Source organism: Puma concolor, chromosome D4 (genome assembly GCF_028749965.1).
Source record: "Puma concolor isolate L17-30 chromosome D4, mPumCon1.1.hap2, whole genome shotgun sequence".
Taxonomy (NCBI): Eukaryota; Metazoa; Chordata; class Mammalia; order Carnivora; family Felidae; genus Puma; species Puma concolor.
This window is the reverse complement of record NC_141679.1, coordinates 60,009,972-60,030,560: the sequence shown is the minus strand read 5'-3', so window position 1 is coordinate 60,030,560 and position 20,589 is coordinate 60,009,972. Positions and strand designations below refer to the sequence as shown.

The following is a 20,589-nucleotide window of genomic DNA, read 5'->3' as shown; positions in this document are numbered from 1 at the left end:
TGCACAAAGCCGCAGGATGCAAAGCCCTCCTTGCTAGAGGGGAACTGTGGCAGTTCCCACTGATCAGAGAGTATGGTGGCCACCTCGTCCACTGTGCAGAGATTGTGACAGGGCTAATCAACTTACTTTTTTCTTAGACTGCCCCAGAGGTGAGGGGGTCTGCCCATCCCTTGAAGGGACAAGTGGAGGGATCATGATTTACCTGCCAATACACTGTAACTTTCCATAAATGCCAGGAAATCCTTTTAATTACACACATTTTTTTAAATGTTTTTTTCATTTTTTTAAGAATCTTAATTTTTGAGAGAGAGAGAGAGCGCACACATAAGCAGGGGAGAGGCAGAGAGAGGAGGGGACGGAGGATCCAAGCGGGCTCTGTGCTGACAGCAGAGAGCCTGATGCAGGGCTTGAACTCACAAACTGGGAGATCATGATCTCAGCCAAAGTTGGATGCCTAATCAACTGAGCCATCGAGGCGACCCATACATACACTTATTAAGTGTGCACACACACAAGATGAGGTAATAACTGCTTAAACATAAATACAATATTTTCAGAACAGATCTGATACTTTGTATTTAACTTTTTAAAAAAATTTTTAATGTTTCTTCTTGAGAGAGAGAGATACAGAGCGTGAGTGAGAGGGAGGGTGGGAGAGAGAGAGGGAGGGAGACACAGAATATGAAGCAGGCTCCAGGCTCTGAGCTGTTAGCACAGAGCCCGACACGGGGCTCGAACTCAACGAACCAGGAGATCATGGCCTGAGCTGAAGTCGGACACTTAAGCGACTGAGCCACCCAGGTGCCCCATGTGTTTAACTTTTAAGAAGTAATCCTTTAACAATGAAATTTGGATCCTTCATTTTACCCCAAAATGAATCTCTTGTATAGTGAAGGGCTTTTTGCAAATTAATGTCAGTGTGGCAGTCTAGTGTACCCGTAATTTAAATGGCTTTCTTAGAGAAAGACAAATATTCTATGACTTCATTCATATGTGGAATTTAACATACAAAACAGATGAACATAAGGGAAGGGAAGCAAAAATAATATAAAAACAAGGAGGGGGACAAAACATAAGAGACTCTTAAAGACAGAGAACAAACAGGATTGCTGCAAGGATTGTGGGAGGGGGGATGGGCTAAATGGTAAGGGGCATTAAGGATTAGACACCTGTTGGAATGAGCACTGGGTGTTATACACACAGGATGAATTACTGGAATCTCCTGAAATCATTATTGCACTATAATGCTAACTTGGGTGTAAATTAAAAGATAAATAAAATTTTAAAAAATGGCTTTCAACAGAGGTGATTTCCCAAAAAAAAAAAAAAAAAAAAAAAAGGCTTAAAAAAATGTTTTGAGTTGTCTGTGCCCTGGTTAGAGTTTCAGTTGTTCCTTTTCTGGATTGACTGTTAGCAACAGTTGCAGCCATCTATAGCTCACACCAGAGAGTGTATTCCTGTGGCAGGGCCCCTCTTCTTGAGTTAGAAGATAAGCCACACAGCACCAAGTCTGTTCCTCAGAAGGTAAGATGATTATTTAACTTAGTGCCCAGTAACAAATATCGTGTTAAATTAGGGAAGTCGAAGCTCTCAGTGGTGGAGTGCCAACCTGACAGTGTCCTGAGAATGGCCTAGCTGATGGGACGAACTGGTGTTCATAATATATAACCAGCCTCCAAAGTTACGATATTCTCTTTAAAAAAGGTGGCCGGGGGGTGGGGGGGCGCGGGGGACTGGGGGGCTCAGTCGGTTAAGCTGTTAAGCTTCTGACTTCAGTTCCGGTCGTGATCTGGCCAGTCCGTGGGTTCGAGCCCTGCGTCAGGCTCTGTGCTGACAGCTGGGAGCCTGTAGCTGCTTTGGATTCTGTGTCTCCCTCTCTGCCTCTCCCCCACTCACACACTGTCTCTCAAAAATGAATAAATGTTAAAAAATATATTATTAAAAAAGTTCTTTTAAATTGGCTTCCTTTATCTATATAGAGCTTCCCGAGATCTGTCATCCATGAAAAATTAAACCCTAACTACATTTTCTATATTTGTAGTTCTCAAGTTGTGGTGTCCAGATATACAGCATCAGCTGGGAATTGGTTAGAAATGCAAATGGCGACTCCAACCCTAGACCTATGAAATCAGAAACTCTGGGTGTGGACCCGGCAGTCTGTTTTCACAAGCCCTGCAGGTGACTCCATGCTTGCTGGAGATAAAGCACCACTTTTCATGTCCTCTGCCAGAAGGGAGGGCGTTGGAGGAAAAATCAGTGGACGCCAATTTGTGTTTTATTTGATTTTTTAAGTAAGCTCTATGCCCAACGTGGGGCTTTAACTCATGACCCGGAGATCAAGAGTTGCATGCTCTACCCACCGATGAGCCACTCAGGTGCCCCAAATTTGTGTTGTTTTAAATTTGTGTTAATTTGTGGTAATTTGTTACATCAGTAATAGGAAACTAATATGAATCATTAATTCATTAACATTAAAACATGCCAAATGTTTCCTTAAAAAAAAAAAAAAAAACTTTTAAAATAGCCCAAACCATGTCTGTCAGAGGAATCACTGAAATAGTGGTAATTAATGCTGTGTTTAGTTGCAAATCAGTTTAAACAATTTCACAAAATAATCTGAATTGAAAGGAATTCACTTTCTCCTCAATGACTTATTTTAAAATGAGTGTTCCAAATGACTCATTTTTCTAGTAAATTAAAATAGTGTGGTAAAATGACCCATCACACTATTAAACGGTAAAACAAAAGGTCATTCAAGGGAAAAACGACATGTTCTAAGTGTATCTATATGAAAACAAAAAAATCTATCAACTATGCTTCTTATTGATAACACTTTCACAGAATAAAGAATTAATTTACAAGGCTCTATAAAACTTGATTCATGTTGAATAAACTTGTAAACATCCAGCACATTAGTCAACAAATGTGAATCAGCTCCTAGTAAATGTGTTTTCAGTGTAAAATGCGAATTCTGTGTTTTAGAATGGTGGCCTTCACAAAATGAAAGGTGCATATGCCAGTGGAAGCATAAGATGATCCAGGAAGTGCAGGAGGTAATGTAGAACTTTGACTTTTAAAAGTCCTATCCTTTTAAAATACCCTTTTTCTCTTTGCATGTTTTATAATGTACATAATAGATCAGTACGATATTTTATATATAATATACACATGTATAATGTATACACATATATAAACTTATAATCAAAATTTGGAGTGTGTTTAACTTTTCAGGGAAGGGTTATATGATTGAAAGAGTGTAGAATACTCACTACAAGAATCATTAAGCCGCTGCCCCGTCACAGCCTTATGCTTGATTCTGGTCTAAAAATAAACACCTAAGCAATTTAAACAAAATTTTCAAACGGCTGAATGCAAGTTTGCCATCAACTTTTTGAGGTTAACCACACGCAAAGTGTGTCACATGTTCCAAAGCATCATTTATTTTGGAGAAGCACATTATGAGGTAGACTCACACCAGAACACTCAGTGCATATATTAATAAACGGTTTATTGAAACCTTAAAATTGCATGTAGGTAAGTATGTATGTAGATAAAATCACCCACAAACCTATGGTCATCAGTGAAAACCTCAAAACAGTTCAACCGAAATGGTAAAAAGCCAATAGACTTTTAGAAAGCCTTCCTAATTCTGAAATGAAGATTTGTTAAGATGTTTGTGGGAGGGAGGTAGTTTTAATTTTAGATTTAAAAAAAAATTTTTTTTTTTAACATTTTATTTGTTTTTGAGACAGGGAGAGACAGAGCATTAACGGGAGGGGCAGAGAGAGAGGGAGACACAGAATCTGAAACAGGCTCCAGGCTCTGAGCTGTCAGCACAGAGCCCGATGCGGGGCTCGAACTCACGGACCGCGAGATCATGACCTGAGCCGAAGTCTGCCGCTTAACCGACTGAGCCACCCAGGTGCCCCAGTAATTTTAGATTTTAGAAATCATTGAACTCAATCATTCACTTTCTGGCTAGCTTTCAATGGATGGGAGTATCTTTAGTAGACAGTATGTAGAAGATACTATAAATCTTATAGTTCCCACCGTGTCACAATGATGGTATTGAAGCTGGACCAGCTATAGAATTTGGAAGCCCAGTGCAAAAATGGGCTGCTTGTTCAAAAAGAGTTTTAAGATGCCTCTGGCAGCATTTAAGATGACGCCGGCATAAAAAAAAAAAAAAAAAAAAAAAAAGACGCCGGCATGGGGCTTTTCTCAGTGCAGGGCTCTGTAGGACTGCACTGGTTACACACCATGGCATGAAGCCAGCGCTGCAGCTGTGGGAGACCACCACCTTAGTTATCTTTGTCCCTTGAGACCCTAGTGCTGGACAAGGCGTGTAGTGTGGATTTGAATGTTTGTTGAATGAAAAATTTGAGTTTCGCGGTTTTCCAAATCAGTGAGAAATGCTTAGTTTTCCTGACCCCGGGTCAGGAAAAGTCTTACTCTGATGAATAAGGTCTGTTCATCATCATAATCGATAGATTTCTCTATTTGCACGTCACATTCTGGCTTCATGAGAATTTGAGGCCACATATGGCTAAGGTTCATTTGATTCATACAACAAATAAATTAATTGAACAACTACTCTGTCAGATCCTGTATTGGGTACTGGGGATACAAGAAAAGTAAGACAGTCCCTGCCCTCAAGGAGCTTACAGTCTAGTGTAAGAACTTAACAGTACCTCAGTGAGAAACTTTCTGGTGTCTAGGTTATTATCTGGAATATTTCCAACTTTCCTAAAAATATGAATCTAAAGTTAACAGCACATTTTGGAAATGAAAGACGAAGTGAAATTTAGAAGAAAATTCAAATATTCAACCATTAATGTAAAAACCATGAAATTAAAATGAGGAAGAAACTTGGGAAAGGTGAAAATTCTATTTTAAATACTATGAACAAGATTTAAATTTTAAAATTATTTTATTGTCTCTGGGTGACATTTTCATTTATAGTGACATTCATATACACATACATATACGAGGTGTGCATATGTGAGATGTGTTCCTTGGAGCCTTAGATAAATCCCATATTTCCACTATTAATTCATTTGCAACTAAAGCAGCATACAGGTAAATTTGAAACGTTCCTTTTGATAATTTCTGTTATTTGGGAGAAATCCTTGGGAATCATCCTAAAGATGTATAAATTTCGGTATGATCTTACTCTGCAATGAGACTAAAACTATCACAATGTGTGATAATTTAAACATGTATTTTTAATGGTTATTGACAAAGTTTAATGGCATCAAAAATACTCAAGTCTATGTGGATTTTATTTTCATTGTTCCCCCACCCCGGATTCTTTTCTTCCTTAAAAGCACAAAGGATCCTGTGCAAATACAGAGCCTTTGTTGTTAATTGGCTATACTTTGGTACGTTGCTTAATCTATTATTCCTTAATCTAGCAGCATCCTTAGTTTATAGTATTTTACTTAGCGGCAACTGAGAAAATAACTAGCCTAGGCTTTAACTGGGAACTTCTGTAATCCAGGTTATTGTGAATCTGTCAGAAAGCTGGTAAGCAACCAAAAGAGCTGTCTCAAAGACTGCACAACCAGGGCTTATGCAGCTCTTTAGACACCAAGCAAGCTTGGTCATCTCGTGTCCCAGCTCATAACAGATGAACACAGCACATCAGATAGAGCCTGTTAGAGGCGGGCATATGGATACTGTGGTAGGAGACAGAACAAACTACTTAGCAGATAGAAAAAAATTTTTAATGAAAAAAACACCAGCAACCGGAGGCAAATGATTATATATACCTCGGGGCTGAGGGAATCACCTTATAATAATTGATACTAACTCATAATTTTATAGCCCTTTACATTTTATGAAGTATTTTACATACATCAGAGCTAATTGGATATCTGTAATAACACATGAATATAACTTTTACTTTTCATCATGAAAAAGTGAATTATGCTGAGCATGCTGTTTAAGAAGGCAGGAAGGTATACTAACATTATTTGAAAGACTTACATCAAAAATAATTATAGGTTTAAAATTTTGGCACTTAAGAGATATGCATTAGTTATCCAAAAATTCATATACTGTATATGCTTTCTTTTATGACCAACACAGGCTATTACTGAGTGAATTTTCATAACTCTCCATGGCTGCTGGTCATTAAATGGGGATGATTGTCATCAGTGTTATCAGACTAACACTTATTCTCCTGCTAAACACAAGCTTTAACAGATACTTACGGATGCCAATACCATATAGTCTGACTAATGGCAGAAACATAGGCTTCTAAAAGGTTCTCAGGGTGTTTTTCCTATATTGCACTTTCTAGAAAACAAAACTTTAACCATGATATAATGTGATCTTGGTTCTAGACACAGGCGTGGGGAACCTTTTCCTTGTCTTCCTAAAATTTTTGGTATAGCCTCATCTCGGATGTAACAAGGAAAAAGAAAATACACATGTTCTTTGGGCTTCTGTGAAAAAAAGATCATGTTTTCAAAAGATTAAGATAGGGGTCTCGTCTGCTTTAGCCACTTCATTTTCATAATTAAAGATAAGAAACTACTAAATATTTGATGTTCCCAAACTTATTCAACAACACTGCCATTAACATACTGTTGTGTAGAAAACTTTTTCAAGATTTTTTTTTTAAGTGCAATCAACCCCCACCAAGGTGGGGCTCAAACTCATGACCCTAAGATCACAAATCGCATGCTCCACCAACTGAGCCAGTCAGGTGCCCCTGTAGAAAGCTTTTTAAAACAAGTATAATTTATACTGTTTAGCAACAATTATACCACATTACCAATTATAATACACTCACCAATTATCATGAATAAAAATGACTAAATTTAGAGTGAAAAACACCAGATTGGATTTTATACTCTGAAGTGAAATGAGATCTTGAAATTGTAAGCCGCAGTTTCCTCCAAGAGTCTAGCATTCCTGATGCCCTGTAATTCCCAGATTAATATCCCCCTCATGACTTGTTGATCACGACTGTTCCTCAAAGAGGACAAAGATTGTTTTGTTGCGTTTGCTGGCTAATTTTTAGTTCTCATCCGTGGCTCTATTTTTATACAAGGCTGTTTACATTTTCCTTTACTTCACAGCTACTTAACGTGCTTGCAGTTTTCCAGTTAGGAATGGACTGTATGTATGTACGCCCTGCGTTTTATGGTATTAATTCTAATGGAAATTTCCAGTCTTGCAAATGTTCTCTTACATGGTGCAGAAGGTAAGCCAGCTCTGTAGTTTACCAGCCAGCTCAGGCTAGTTGCCCATCCTTTACAAACAAAAGGGCAAAATGGCAGAATAGTAAGCAGGATTTGGATTAAAACAGACCCGGGTTTGAATCCTAGCATTGCCACCCGATGCCAGCTCTGTGACTTAAGGGAAATCACTTAACCTTTCTGACCCTCCATTTCCTCCCAAGTCAATTGGTGATCATGTCACCCACCTTGCAAGGTATTTGGCGGGGGGGGGGGGGGGGGGTTGGTAGTAGAGTGTGGGCATTATTTGACACAACAGAAACTCTCTAATGGTTGAAGAATCCTGGACTGAAATTCAGAGCTGGGTGACATGTGAGTCCATGACATGCAACTCTCTCCAAAAGAGATGCAATTTATGGAACCTTTTTAAAAAATTAATGTAATTGTACTTAGTAGCTGATTCTTAATGTTAACATTGGGTGCTTTTGCCTCCAAAATTTTATTTTCCTTTAAATATGTAGGTGTGTTGTTTTTTTTTTAAAGTTTATGGCAAACCTATGTTTTCATTGTACTTTGCGGTACTTTTCTTGCTGGCTAAAAAATTCCAATTAGTTTAACATCCATGGTGAAATGATGTAATTTTACAATCTGTCCTAGAGACAACATTGTTCCAAGTGAGATGTAAGCTCCGTCCACTTGTGTACATGGCTGTCTGGTGGGTCCTACAAAGAAATGTCAGTTTTATTCATGTATTTGGGTTGGTTTGACATTTCTATAAGATTTAAGATACTTTTCTTCTTACGGCTGGAATTCTCAGCATCTACTTCCACACCTTTTTCAATCTATTGACCAGTTTAAGGGTAGTCACAGAAATACAACTTAAAGACAAAGTGTTCATAAATCATTGACTTAACAGCCAGCAGAATACAGTAGAAATTGCCCTGAGCAAGGAGTTAGGAGACTTGAATTCAAGTTCTGGCTCTGCCACTGATTTTATCAGATGACTTTAGGCAAGTCACTTAACTTTTCTCATTCATCCAATGAGATCAAATAATGAGACTGACTGCATTTTCTACCTCTAAAATTGGTTTCATCTACCTACAATTTTAATCAAAACACCTTTTGGGAGTCAAGCACCTGAGAGGTACAGAAATACTAATGTTTAAGGTAGTGCTTTGCAAACTCTGGCCCAGGGACCACCTAAAGATTACTTGAGGTGCCTGTTAAAAATATAGATTCCTGTCCTCTCCCTGGCTCAATCAGAACCTCCTACGATAAGGGCCAGGTTTCTATGTTCTGCACAAGCTCCTCAGTGATTGTAATGCACCCTGATGTTTGAGAACCACTGGCCTAAGAGAATGTGATCTGAGAGGGAAAGAGCTAGCATGTGGCTTCAATTGATCCGGCCTCTGGCAGATCCCTTCTAAACAGAATACCACCCAAAGTGGAGACTAGAAGAAAGCTGCTTACTTCAGCAGAGCAGTCAGCCCTGTGACTGTCCCCTGCTTGATCCTTTTTACTTGCTGTGTTCCATAACCAAACACAGGAGGTCTTCGTGTTGGCTCTTTGCTTTGACATCCAAGTAACTGACTACTGTAGTTAGGACAAGGCTTGAGAGGACTGCAGCTCCCCACTCCCCGATGCTAAGGGGGCTGAGCTTGTGCCACCGGGTTCAAGGAATAAAGAGTAAAACACAACCTCTATACTCTCAATCCCCCCCACCCCGATACTATAACTTGTCACCCTGAGTGAGTCCAATTGTCTGGCAGAGAAAACAGAAACTCTGAGCCACACTGTTCTCATCGCTCTGTGACCAGGTAGTGTACTAACCTAATGAATCCTCTTTTATGTAGCAGAAATGACCAAAGCCCATTCCTTCTCTTTTCCTTTCTAAATGTTTTTGACAGGAACAAAGTACCGAGTAAGGACACATGCTAGAGATTTTTAAATTCGTACAAGTAAATTACAAAGAGAGGTGGTAATTATTTTTTCCAGAATTTCACAACAAAATTCCCCTACGGTGAAAAAATACGTATAATTTTAACAGGAAACTTAAAAGACAGTTTGTTGTAAGACTAACAGTTATGAGAATAATGCCATTATCTGTGCTCATTATAGAGAAACATAACAGCAACTTTAAAAGGCCAAAGTATACTCAGTGAAGATGGAATTTCTTTTTCAATGACCAGGATGCTGACATCAAACTTCTGGGTTTTATTCAACACTAGTGTCACGGGTTTCTCCTAACCCAGCCCAAACTCCTGCCAGACGTCCACGAAACTCACACCAAAATCCAAAAAAAAACAAGGAAAGAAGAGAAACCTGACAAGAGCTACCATGCAAAAGAAGCAGAACGGAATTTCAGGCGGCACAGGTGAGCAGGAGCAGAGGAATGCGGCAAAAGATGCTGCTGCAGGGAGTCTACCTTGGCGAGGACCCTGCGATGCTGGACGACCAAGTACTCAGGTCACAGGTGTGTTCATGGACCCATAAGAACTGGGATCTTGACCCAAACTTTCAAGATCTTCTAAAAAGAAAATACTTCACCTGAATTGAAGTAATTCATAAGTCAAACACCAGAAGAGTTCCTTATTTGATGTAAGTTGTGCCTAAAACTTTGGCTGATACAAAGAAACCCGTCCACTAAGGCACCCTGAGGCAATCTGACAATGTGTTGGAGAGAACTTTGTCGTCAGTACCACATCATTATGAGAGTACAGAGAACGGATCACCCGCAGGGGACTGGCTTCTTTGGGCAAACAGTCAATAAGTTCACTGCACTGTTTGTCAAATCCCAACAAGCGAATCCCGTAGCCGTGTGGGGAAGAAATCATCCGCCCATCAGGGCTGAAGCAAAGTTCTTTGATATAACCCCTGCCTACGTTGGCTTCTTCAATGTAATGAGTTAGTCGTAGAGAACAGCGAGGGGAGACAGGTCGCACGGGAGCTCCTTCTTGGAATTCATAGACACAAGTCCACTGGGGGAGAGAAGAGAAACAAACCAAAGTTACAGAGCCCCAAATAATGCTAGATATTTCTTTTTGTAAAAAGCTCAAAAGACTGCCGAATTCACAAAATCTTTGCAAGAAATCATTCAGATGAGTGTACTGCTCTCCCAGTTAAAAAATGTGCAGGCCCCATTCCTTCTTATCGTCATAAGCGAAGTCATATGGCATGTTAAAGCCTGTTATTCCCTCAGGCTGGTGGGACTTCTGTGGTAATAATTCCCTTTTGTGAGAGTAACAACAATCTCTTGATATTTAAAAAATTACACAGTTTAGACACCTAAGCCCTAAAATATAAAATACATCTCGTCCTACACACTTCAAAGGCTCTTATCCTTTCATTCAGTTGTGACTTCCTCAAAAGACTCCTGCTTTCCAGAGAGTCATGAGGTCCTAGAAGGTCTTTTCCCTTAGTCATCGGTTTAGTCCTTTCCCAGTTTCCCCTGGTTTTTAAAAAGAGCAAATTATAATACTCAACTGACTTAGCAAAACCTTATATTTAGCTAGCTTGGCTACCTTAGTAGTCTCCTTCTAAGGTTTCCTATGTAAGAGGATCTGTGACGAGATGAAGGGGGCAAGGATTCAGAAGCTGGGCACAATCTGAGCTGATACTGCTTTAAAGTATTTCCCAGTCTGCCACAGACACTGGAGAGGAGGAGGGAGGGGTTCAAGGTACAAACACACCATGAGCACACACGGCCGTGACTGTTCGCTCAGGCAACCCCACTGGAAGGTGGCGTGCTGCCGCTCCTACCTCCTGGTCGTCAGTGTTGCTTGAGCACCGAAGGAGTGTGGCCCAGCCTTTCGGGTGCAGCTGTAAGGATGTGATGCAGTTTCCACGGTCTCTCTCACCAGGAACTTCTGGGGTTAAGACTTCAAGACTATTTCGTGGTGAAACTCCTGATAAGAAAGTTAGGATGTGAGATTTGTATTATCAAAGGACTGAGGCAGCCCATCAAAGCTTTGATTTCTGGCTGCCACCCCTGCCCCGGCCTTCATTCCTTTGTCAGTCCCTTGTGCTACCACATGTAAAAGAAAACAAAAACAAAAACTATGGTGCCCCTCAGTGTATGGGGAAAAGGTACGAGTAGAACTAAAGAATCCAAGTTCCCGCAGCAGGAATCAGTGACCTAAGACTAAGGCCTTAAAGCTGACTAGAGGTCCTTTTGATTAGAATCTACATCTCAGAAAACTCTTTAAGAATCAAAGTTATGTCGGGGCGCCTGGGTGGCTCAGTCGGTTGAGCATCCGACTTCAGCTCAGGCCATGATCTCACGGTTTCTGAGTTCAAGCCCTGCATCGGGCCCTGTGCTGACAGCTCAGAGCCTGGAGCCTGCTTCGGATTCTGTGTCTCCCTCTCTCTGCCCTTCCCCCACTCACACTCTGTCTCTCTCAAAGGTGAATAAACGTTAAAAGAGATAATAAAAAAAAAAAAAATGTCATATGAAAGGAATCTGGAAAAGTAAAAGGTAATTCTCATCCTCAAAGGAAGTGCTCTCTAGTCCAGAGAAGGAAATAATTGGAAGCTATGAAGGCTGCCTTTAATATAAATAAAGGCTATTATGTGTGCAAGGAGCAGGACTTCCGGTCCCCAAGGACAATACTCTAAACGACAAACAGACCTATAATTTTAGAGGTGAGGAAGAATATTTCACATACAAGGGGCAGGGAGACCTCGCAGTCATACATATGCCCCGCACTCTGTTATGGCCCCTCACGTCCTTCTGCCCAGCGCCCAATAAAAGTGGTGCAGTCAGTCATTACTAACAGGAGTTCTGTCCTCTCCCTCAGGTATGTGGAGAACCACTTTCATACACATTATAAAGAAAGCAGTTTAGAAATTTAATATCAAGAGAAAGATTTCCACACTTCTCTACCTGTGGAAGGAGCTGCTTCGAGGATTATGAGCTCCCTCTGTCAGACCCTTTGTAAATTGTTTTTCAAATGCGTTATCTTCTTTAAAAGATTCCCTTTAGATTACTACAGCATTGATGGAAACCTGTGAAGCTCTAAATTACATTGTTACAACCAAACTATACCCAAATAATGATTTCACATGTGACTGAACTTTAATAACAATTTTAGAGAAAAATAACTATTCGAGAATCAATTTTGAAAATCTAACAAATGCAGAAAAGAAACCCATCTAAATAGGTAAGTAGTGGTTTTTGAGCTGTGCTCTTTGGAGGTTCCTCCAGAGCTGGCAAAAGGAGGGAACCGCGTGGGGAAGAGGTAGGGAAGACTGGTCAAGGACCTCCTTAATTTCGCCAGAGTGTCTGCACTTTATGCTACAATCTACAGCAGATTTCACGTCAAAAATAGAGTTCTAGAGGTGCCTGGCTGGCTCGGTTGGTTACCATCTGACTCTTGATCTCGGGCTCCTGAGTTCAAGCCCAACGCTGGGTACAGAGATCACTTTAAAAAAAGAAAAGTTCTAATCCTGAAATGAGTTTGAGAGCCTCCGTTCCATATAGCTACTGTGTCTTGCCAAAGTATGGTGCTAACATATCCTGACGCCCTGAAGACGCAGGATTGCCAACATTCAGAGCACCCTTATGTATGAGCCCCACCTTCTTCTCTGTGCTGTGTCTAGGCTCTCTGTACACCGTCTCTTCTCCAGTTGCCAACTTTATATCATGAAACTGCTGTGTGGTTTGGTTTTTGGGGTTACCACTTCAACAAACAACCATGTTAACTATTCTTGAGTTTCTTTTTCTCATGGATGGTTCAATCAATAAAGATTTTTCTCAATGATTATTAAGAGCCTTAGCTTGTTTTCCATAGCCACAGTAGAAGAACAGGTAGAACTGATACAGTAAGTTTCAAATCAAAAATATTTCACATCTGGGCATAAATCTCTAAATTTAACAGGAATTTTTAACCTTAAACATCACAGTCTTGAATATGTGGAGAAAAGTAGATAGGCTCTAGGTTTAGGAAGGGCTCTCAAACCAGTCTACAAACAAGTAGTCATGCAAAATAATCAAGTATGCAATTATCAAGCATTACCAGGGAGGCTGCCCAGGGAAAACACAAAATAGAGGTCTAATGGATAGTCCCTCCCCTAAAGGTCTAGAAAGAAGCCATGCTCTTCTCCAAAAGGTGACCCAAAATTACAAAAACAAAACCCCCACCTCACATTTGGCCATCGGTCCACAAGGAGGAGGACAAACAAAAAGTGCTGTAACAGCTTAGATGTGAACTGGGATGGAGAGGTAGGTGAAGTCTGCATAGGTAGTAGAAAGCACTTCCCACAGGGAGTGGAAAGAATAGGCTATATAGCTAGTTCTGCCAGAGCGGTGGGAGAAAACTGGCAAAAGCAGAGTGGGGACAGATTGTATCCCACAATCCCTCTAAGGCTATCAGGTGCTGCTCAGATAAAGAAATGGCAGAGCAAAAAGGCTACTGGGCTGGAACCAAGCAATTTTCACAAGCACCTGACAAGTCACTACTTCATATTTATACAGGACCATAACATGCATAATCTCATTTAATTGCCATAAAAACTTTGATTGCAATCTACATGTCCTACCTACTTTTTCTCCAATTTAGACCAAACTAAGTCCAGTAAATAAAACCAAAGCTCAAATTCCAACAAAGATTTAAGCCCAAGATACTCAACCCTAGAGACTCTGGTTAGACTTTTGAAAATGACTGAGGGACAGAGAATAACCTCTTCTTTATTGGCTTTTGTTTGTATGGATTAAAACTAAACTAAAGAAAGCTATTTGGTAGAATCTGTTGTAAATTATAAAATCCAACTGTTAACCTACCTTCTCTTTGTGAGGCTCGTGACATGTGTTTCTCAGAAGATGAATTAGAATCACTATGATGACAAGGTGAACCAGAAACTCTAGGACCAGATGAACCTGAAGTGGTCAGATCTTGAAAATACAAAAAGCTGACAATAAACTTAGCAAAACTTAATGTCTCTTAACTTTTTAATCATTTAGTTGAAGCATACTGTTAAAGTCCATCTGAAACCTGGCAAGTACATGCCCACGTACAGCTGGCCTATAAGACTGAGGTAGGGAGGGCAGCTCTTTGAAGTGTTCTAAGGCCTGGCCCCTTTCTAAAATCTCTTCTACCGGGGCAGCTGGGGGGCTCAAGTCAGTCGAGCATCCAGCTCTTGATTTCAGCTCAGGTCATATTTCACGAACTGTGAGCATGGAACCTGCTTGGGATTCTCTCCCTTGTTCTGACCCTCCCCTGCTCATGCACGCTTTCTCTCTCAAAATAAATAAACATTAAAAAATAAGATCTCAGGGGCACCTGGGTGGCTCAGTTGGTTAAGTGTCCGACTTTGGCTCAGGTCATGATCTCACGGCTTGAGTTCGATCCCTGCATCAGGTTCTGTGCTGACAGCTTGGAGCCTGGAGCCTGCTTCGGATCCTCTGTCCCTCTCTCTCTGCCCCTACCCTGCTCGCTCGCTCTCAAAAATAAAAACATTAGAAAATAATAAAAAATAAAATCTCTTCTACCAATGACTTAAGTGGAATAAAAATGACACACCAAACAAACATAGGAGCATCTTTGGGTTGCCCATCATTTCTGTAGTAAAATAGAACAAGAAAATTCAATAAACACGAGAATGGAGGAGTTCAACCTGTTTATTTAATCTTAGAATAGAGTCCAAACACCAAGTCCATTACTGAGAACATTAAATGATCCTTCTTAAGCATGCCAAAAAATTCGAAAATCATTCTGGAAATTATGTGAATACTATCTTTGAAATGCAATACAAACTCTATACTGAAATCTGTAGAAAAATCCTCAGATGGTTGGGTCTGATGTATTCCTCCAAATAGCAATCTATTTCATCACACTCTTCTAGTGGCCCCACACTTTCATGAAGACTTCTTAATCTAATTCCCTTTGAGGTTATTATCAGAATTAACCTTAGAAGACAAAACATTCTTGGTTTTTGAATTAAAAAAAATACCAACTAGACCTTCTAAAATCACTACTTCTCACTAAGCTGATTACTAATGTTTAACCTAAAAATAAATTTCTGAATGTAAAAGGACTCTACTCACATATTTAGGAAATGCCTTGCTTTACAAATACGTTGGTAAAACTTAAATTTCTACTTTTAGCAGTAAATTGGGCAAATGCAGTATAATGAGGCCTGCATAATCCCAAAGGAATCTTCAAAGGTGGCCCTATATAGACAAGAGAAAGAGTCCAACCATCTGAAGCCAATTTTAAATAGCAATTTATAAATAAACATTATGTGTTCCAAATGCTTACGTCTGGGTAAACACAAAATTATGTTCCTGGAACAGCCCTCTTCTTCCCAAAGGTGATGAAATATAGTGTCTATCATATAAAATGTAGATGAATTATGGTGCATAAGTTTTTCTGAGCCCCAATTTCACTGAAGTCTAATGGAATCAGCAACAGGAAAAATAGGGCTTTAGCAAGAGGGTATTTAGGGGCTGTGAAATAGGATGGCACCAGCTACCTGGGTATGGACATCTTATAGTCTAGGATATAATAGAGACTTAAAATTCTATATTGAATATATCTTTTTCTTAAGGTTTATTTATTTTTGAGAAAGACAGAGTGCAAGCATGGGAGAAGTAGAGAGAGAAGGAGACTCAGGATCCGAAGCAAGCTCCAGGCTCTGAGCTGTCAGCACAGAGCCTGATACAGGGCTGGAACCCATGAACCGCGAGACCATGACCTGAGCCAAAGTCAGATGCTTACCCAACTGAGCCACCCAGGTGCCCCATATATTGAATATATCTTAAAAGCTCTGCTGGGTTCCAGAAGGACTTAAAAAGATTGATACTACCTTGGGCTACCACTGATTTTTGAGGTAGTGATGATTTAGATAATTGATGAAAGATTTCTGGATAGCATAGCTAAAAGGAAGTATTTTTAGAGTTAGTTCTTTGCCCTAGATCATTTGTGATACAGAAGCATTGATTTATGCTATGTCAGAGATTTATATAGGTCATACTTCCTTGGGAAAAAAGCTCTCACTGGGCTTTCCAAAAAATATCTTCTAATTTTCTTCCCTTTCTCCTGCTATCATTCTCAGAATGGAAACATATGCCATCCCTTTGTGTGAGATTCTTTGGAAAACTTTCTTTGATCAAAAAAGAAAAGCTTACCTGAACTTGATGTAGTTCTTCTTGCTCTCAAAATAGGATAGCTGCCTACTTCTAAAGACTTGGTTAAGTCAAGATCATGCAAAATCAAGAGATATCCAGAGGACGTTGAGATCAACATTTTCGAACAATCTGGTGTTAATCTCATTCTCATGAGAAAACGTGTGTGAAAGAATTTCTTATGTGGACACCCATCTTCTGTACACCTACAGAAGAAATCAAACCAACAAAACCTAGAATTATCATAAATATAAGGATTTGGTTGATAGTCATAATTCTGAACGTCCAACTAGAATTTACAGTCAATTTGTACTTAGCTTTACGGACATTAACAATTAACAAATTTGGTTGTTTTGCTCATCATTCCTTCTTTCATCTCCAACTTTCCATTTTATTCTTTCTTTCTGAAGTGCGTGTGTGTGTATATATATATATTTTTTTTTTAATTTTAATTTTTTCTGAGAGAGTGAGTGAGCAGAGAAGGGGAGAGGGGGAGGGGGAGAGAGAGAATCTTAAGCAGGTTCCACACCCAGCATGGAGCCTGATGTGGGAGTCGAGCTCACGACTGTGAGATCATGACCTAAGCTGAAATCAAGAGTTGGACACTTAACTGAGCCACCCAGGCAACCCCTGAAGTATATATTTTTAGGTAAGACTTTGTTGAGGTAAACTCTCACTTTATGTTGTTCTGAAAATCTGTATTTCCCTCTTTATGGAGGAGAAATTTCCCTCTTTATGCCTGGAAGAGACAGGCAGAGGGAGAGAGAGAATCTCAAGCAGGTTCCATGCTCAGTACAGAGTCTGACACAGGGCTTGATCCCACAACCCTGGGATTGTGACCTGAGCCAAAATCAAGAGCTGGACACTCAACCGAACTGAACCACCCAGGCACCCCTACTCTTCTTTTATGATTAAAGATTTAGCTGAGTACACAACTTCAGTTATGTACTCAGCTATGTACTTCAATTCTTTCTGACTACTGGGGATAATATTCCACTGAATTCTGGCTTCCTAACCCTAACCCTGTTGTTATTTGTAGGTGCTATTAGTCAATTGTTTATTTGGATATTTCCCCCTTTGGGCTTACCTTCTCTTTGTCTTTGGAGTACTGCAGCTTCACTCTGATATGTCTAAATTTGGATTTCTACTGTATTGGGATTCATTTGACCTTCTAAATTGTAAGATTAATATCCATTTATTCTGGGAAATTATCCATTATTATTCCAGTATTGCCTCTTACCTATTTTCTCTATTCTTTTGGGGCTCCAAATAGATGTTTGAAACATTCACATTTGACTCTCCTGGTCTCATAACTGCTCTTTCATGTATTCTATCTCATTTCTGTTGCATTCTGGATGATTTTTCAGTATCTATCTTCCAATCTGTTTTTTAAAGTTGTGTCTAATCTGTGACCTGACCCATCCTGGTTTTTAAAAAGTTTTTCAATTACCGGGGCGCCTGGGTGGGTTAGTCAGTTGTCTGACTTCAGCTCAGGTCATGATCTCACGGTTCTTGAGTTGAAGCCCCCCTTGGGCTCTCTGCTGTCGGCGCAGGGCCTGCTTTGGATCCTGTCTCCCTTTCTCTCTCTCTGCCCCTCCCCTGCTTGAGCACTTGGCTCTTTCTCTCAAAAATAAGCAAACATTAAAAATTTTTTTCTTAATTACTAAAAACTATATGCTTAAAATTTTTTTAAATGTTTGTTGTAATGATTAGGAACACTACTGATTTTTACATTTTGATCTTAACTCTTGCAATCTTGGTTGGTTAACTCTTACTAATTCTGATAATTTGTCAGAATTTCTAAGGTTTTCTATATAGACCAGGGGTCAGAAAACTGGTCTATGGGCCAAGTCTGGATTATTGCTTGTTTTTGTATAGAAAGTTTGTTGGAACACAGCAATATTCATTTATGTATTGTCTATGGCTGCTCAGAAACCACATAGCACACAAAGCCTAAAATATTTATTGCACAATCCTTTACAGAAAGCTTACCAACCCTTCATACAGACAAATATCATCTGTGAATGCTGTTTTTTCAATTGTTCCTTTCCAATCCTTATATATTTATTACACTGCACCAAGTAGGACTCTGCCTACAACCACCCCAAAACAATGGTAAACAATAGCAGTAACAGCAGGCATGTTCTTCTTTAAAGCAAGCTCTACATTCAATGTCAGGCTTGAACTCTTGACCCCAAGATCAAGAGTTGCATGCTATACCGACTAGGCCAGCCAGGTTCCCCTACAGAGAAAACCTCTACAAGTTTCACCATTTAAAAATGTCACGTAGGTTTTAGTGTATACTTTTGAAGAGTTTCCTACTATTTCTAGTTAAGTTTTTAACAGCTTTATTAAGATATAATTTACATGTCATAAAATTCACTCATCTTAAGCTTACAATTAAGTGATTTTTTAGTGGAGTTGTGCAATCATCAAAACAATCCAATTTTAGAACATTTTCTTCATTCTAAAAACCCTACCCTGTCCGTTAGCAGTCACTTCCTATTCCTACTCCAAGTTGCAGGGAACCACTAGCCTACTTCTGTCTCTGTAGATCTGCTAATTGTGGACATTTAATAGTAATAGAATGATATAATAAGTGGTCTTTTGGTTTGGCTTTTTTTACTTAGCATAATTTTTTTGAGGTTCATCCATGATGTAGCACATCAGTACTCTGTTCCTTTTCATTACCAAATAGTATTCTACTATATAGATATACTACATTTTGTTTACTCACTTACCAGTTGATAGATATTTGTATTTGTTCCATATGGGGGATATTATGAATAATACTGTTATAAGCATTCATGGACAAATCTTTGTGCGGTGATATGTGTTTGTTTCCCTTGGGTACATACTTAGGAGTGCAATGGCTGGTCAGATGATAACTCTATGTTTAACATTTTAAGAAACTACCAAACTGCTTTATAAAGTGGTTGAACCATTTTACATCCCTACCAGCAATCTACGAGGATCCAGTTTCTCCACGTTCTTACCAATACTTGTTATTGTCTTTTTCAATGAAAGCCATCTTAGTGGATGTGAAATGATTTCTCATTTTGGTTGACTTGCATTTTCCTTACGACTAATGATGCTGAACATCTTTTCACATACTTATTAATCATCTGTATATCTTCCTTGGTGAAATGTCTACGTAGATATTTTGCCGATTTTTAAATTGGGTTATTGTGTACATAGAAGTTACAAGAGTTTTTTATATATTCTGGGCACACATCCTTTATCAGATATATATTCTCTCCCATACTATAGTCTTTCTTTTCACTTTCTTAATGGTGTCATTTGATACACAAAAGTTTTTAATTTTAATGAAGTCCATTTTATCAATTTGTTAAATCACTCATACTTTGGTTTGCAAGAAGATTTGCTCCCAAGTTTTCTCCTCTGAGATACATGATTGTAGCTCTTATATTCAGGTTGAAATCCATTTTGAATTGCTTTTTTTTAATGTAAGATAAGGGTCTAAATTCATCTCTTTGCATCTGGATATCCAGTTGCACAGACATCATTTTTTGAAAAGTCTATCCTTTCCTGAACCACTGAATTACCTTGATACCTTTGTTGAAAATCAGCTCATCATAAATGCAATGGTTTATTTCTGGATTCTCAATTCTGTTCCTCATTTATATGCCTGTCCCATGCCAGTAAACACCTTGTCTTGATTACTATGGCTTTGTAGTAAGTTCTGAAATTGAGAAATGTGAGAGTCTTCCAATTTTGTTCTTTTCAAGGTTGTTTTGGCTATTCTGGGTCATTTGTATTTCCATATAAATTTTAGAATCAGTTTGACAATCTGTCCAAAAAAGGCAGCTGGAATCTTGACAGGGATTGCATTGAATATGATATAGTACATTAATTGATTTTTGGATATTAAACCAACCCTGTTTTCCTGGGATAAATTCTACTCAGTTGTGACATATAATCCTTTATACATGATACTATGTTTGATTTGCTAATATTTTGTTGAGGATTTTTCTATTTTCTTCTTTTTGTTTTTGAGGAATATTGGTCTGTAGTTTATTATTCTCATGATGTTTGTGTGGTTTGGTATCAGAGTACTAATACCAGCCTCATAAAATGAGTTGGGAAGTATTCTCTCCTCCTCTATTTTCTCCAAGTTTGTGAAAGACTGGTATTATTTATTCTATAAATGTTTGGTAAAATTCACCAGTGGAGACTTTTGGGACTGGGCTTTCCATTGTGGAAAGATTTTTAAAGTACCACTTCAATTTTTAGCTTGCTTTAGGTCTGTAGGTCTATAGA

General features: G+C 39.1%; 1 protein-coding gene across 2 annotated transcripts in view; it reads right to left on the bottom strand.

The window, feature by feature from the left end:
* Positions 1–4,911: 4,911 nt before the first annotated feature.
* Positions 4,912–20,589, bottom strand: part of DCAF10 (DDB1 and CUL4 associated factor 10) — a 43,748-nt gene continuing 28,070 nt past the window's right edge. The window contains exons 4-7 of one of the 2 annotated variants that reach the window (XM_025912833.2): positions 16,312–16,514; positions 13,966–14,076; positions 10,947–11,092; positions 4,912–10,165 (exon numbers count right to left, since the gene is read on the bottom strand). In XM_025912833.2, the coding sequence (XP_025768618.1) occupies positions 9,797–10,165; positions 10,947–11,092; positions 13,966–14,076; positions 16,312–16,514 (829 nt within the window). In that variant the 3' untranslated portion in view covers positions 4,912–9,796. The remainder of the gene's footprint in view (positions 10,166–10,946; positions 11,093–13,965; positions 14,077–16,311; positions 16,515–20,589) is intronic. The other variant, XM_086683525.1, reaches the window with a different exon arrangement.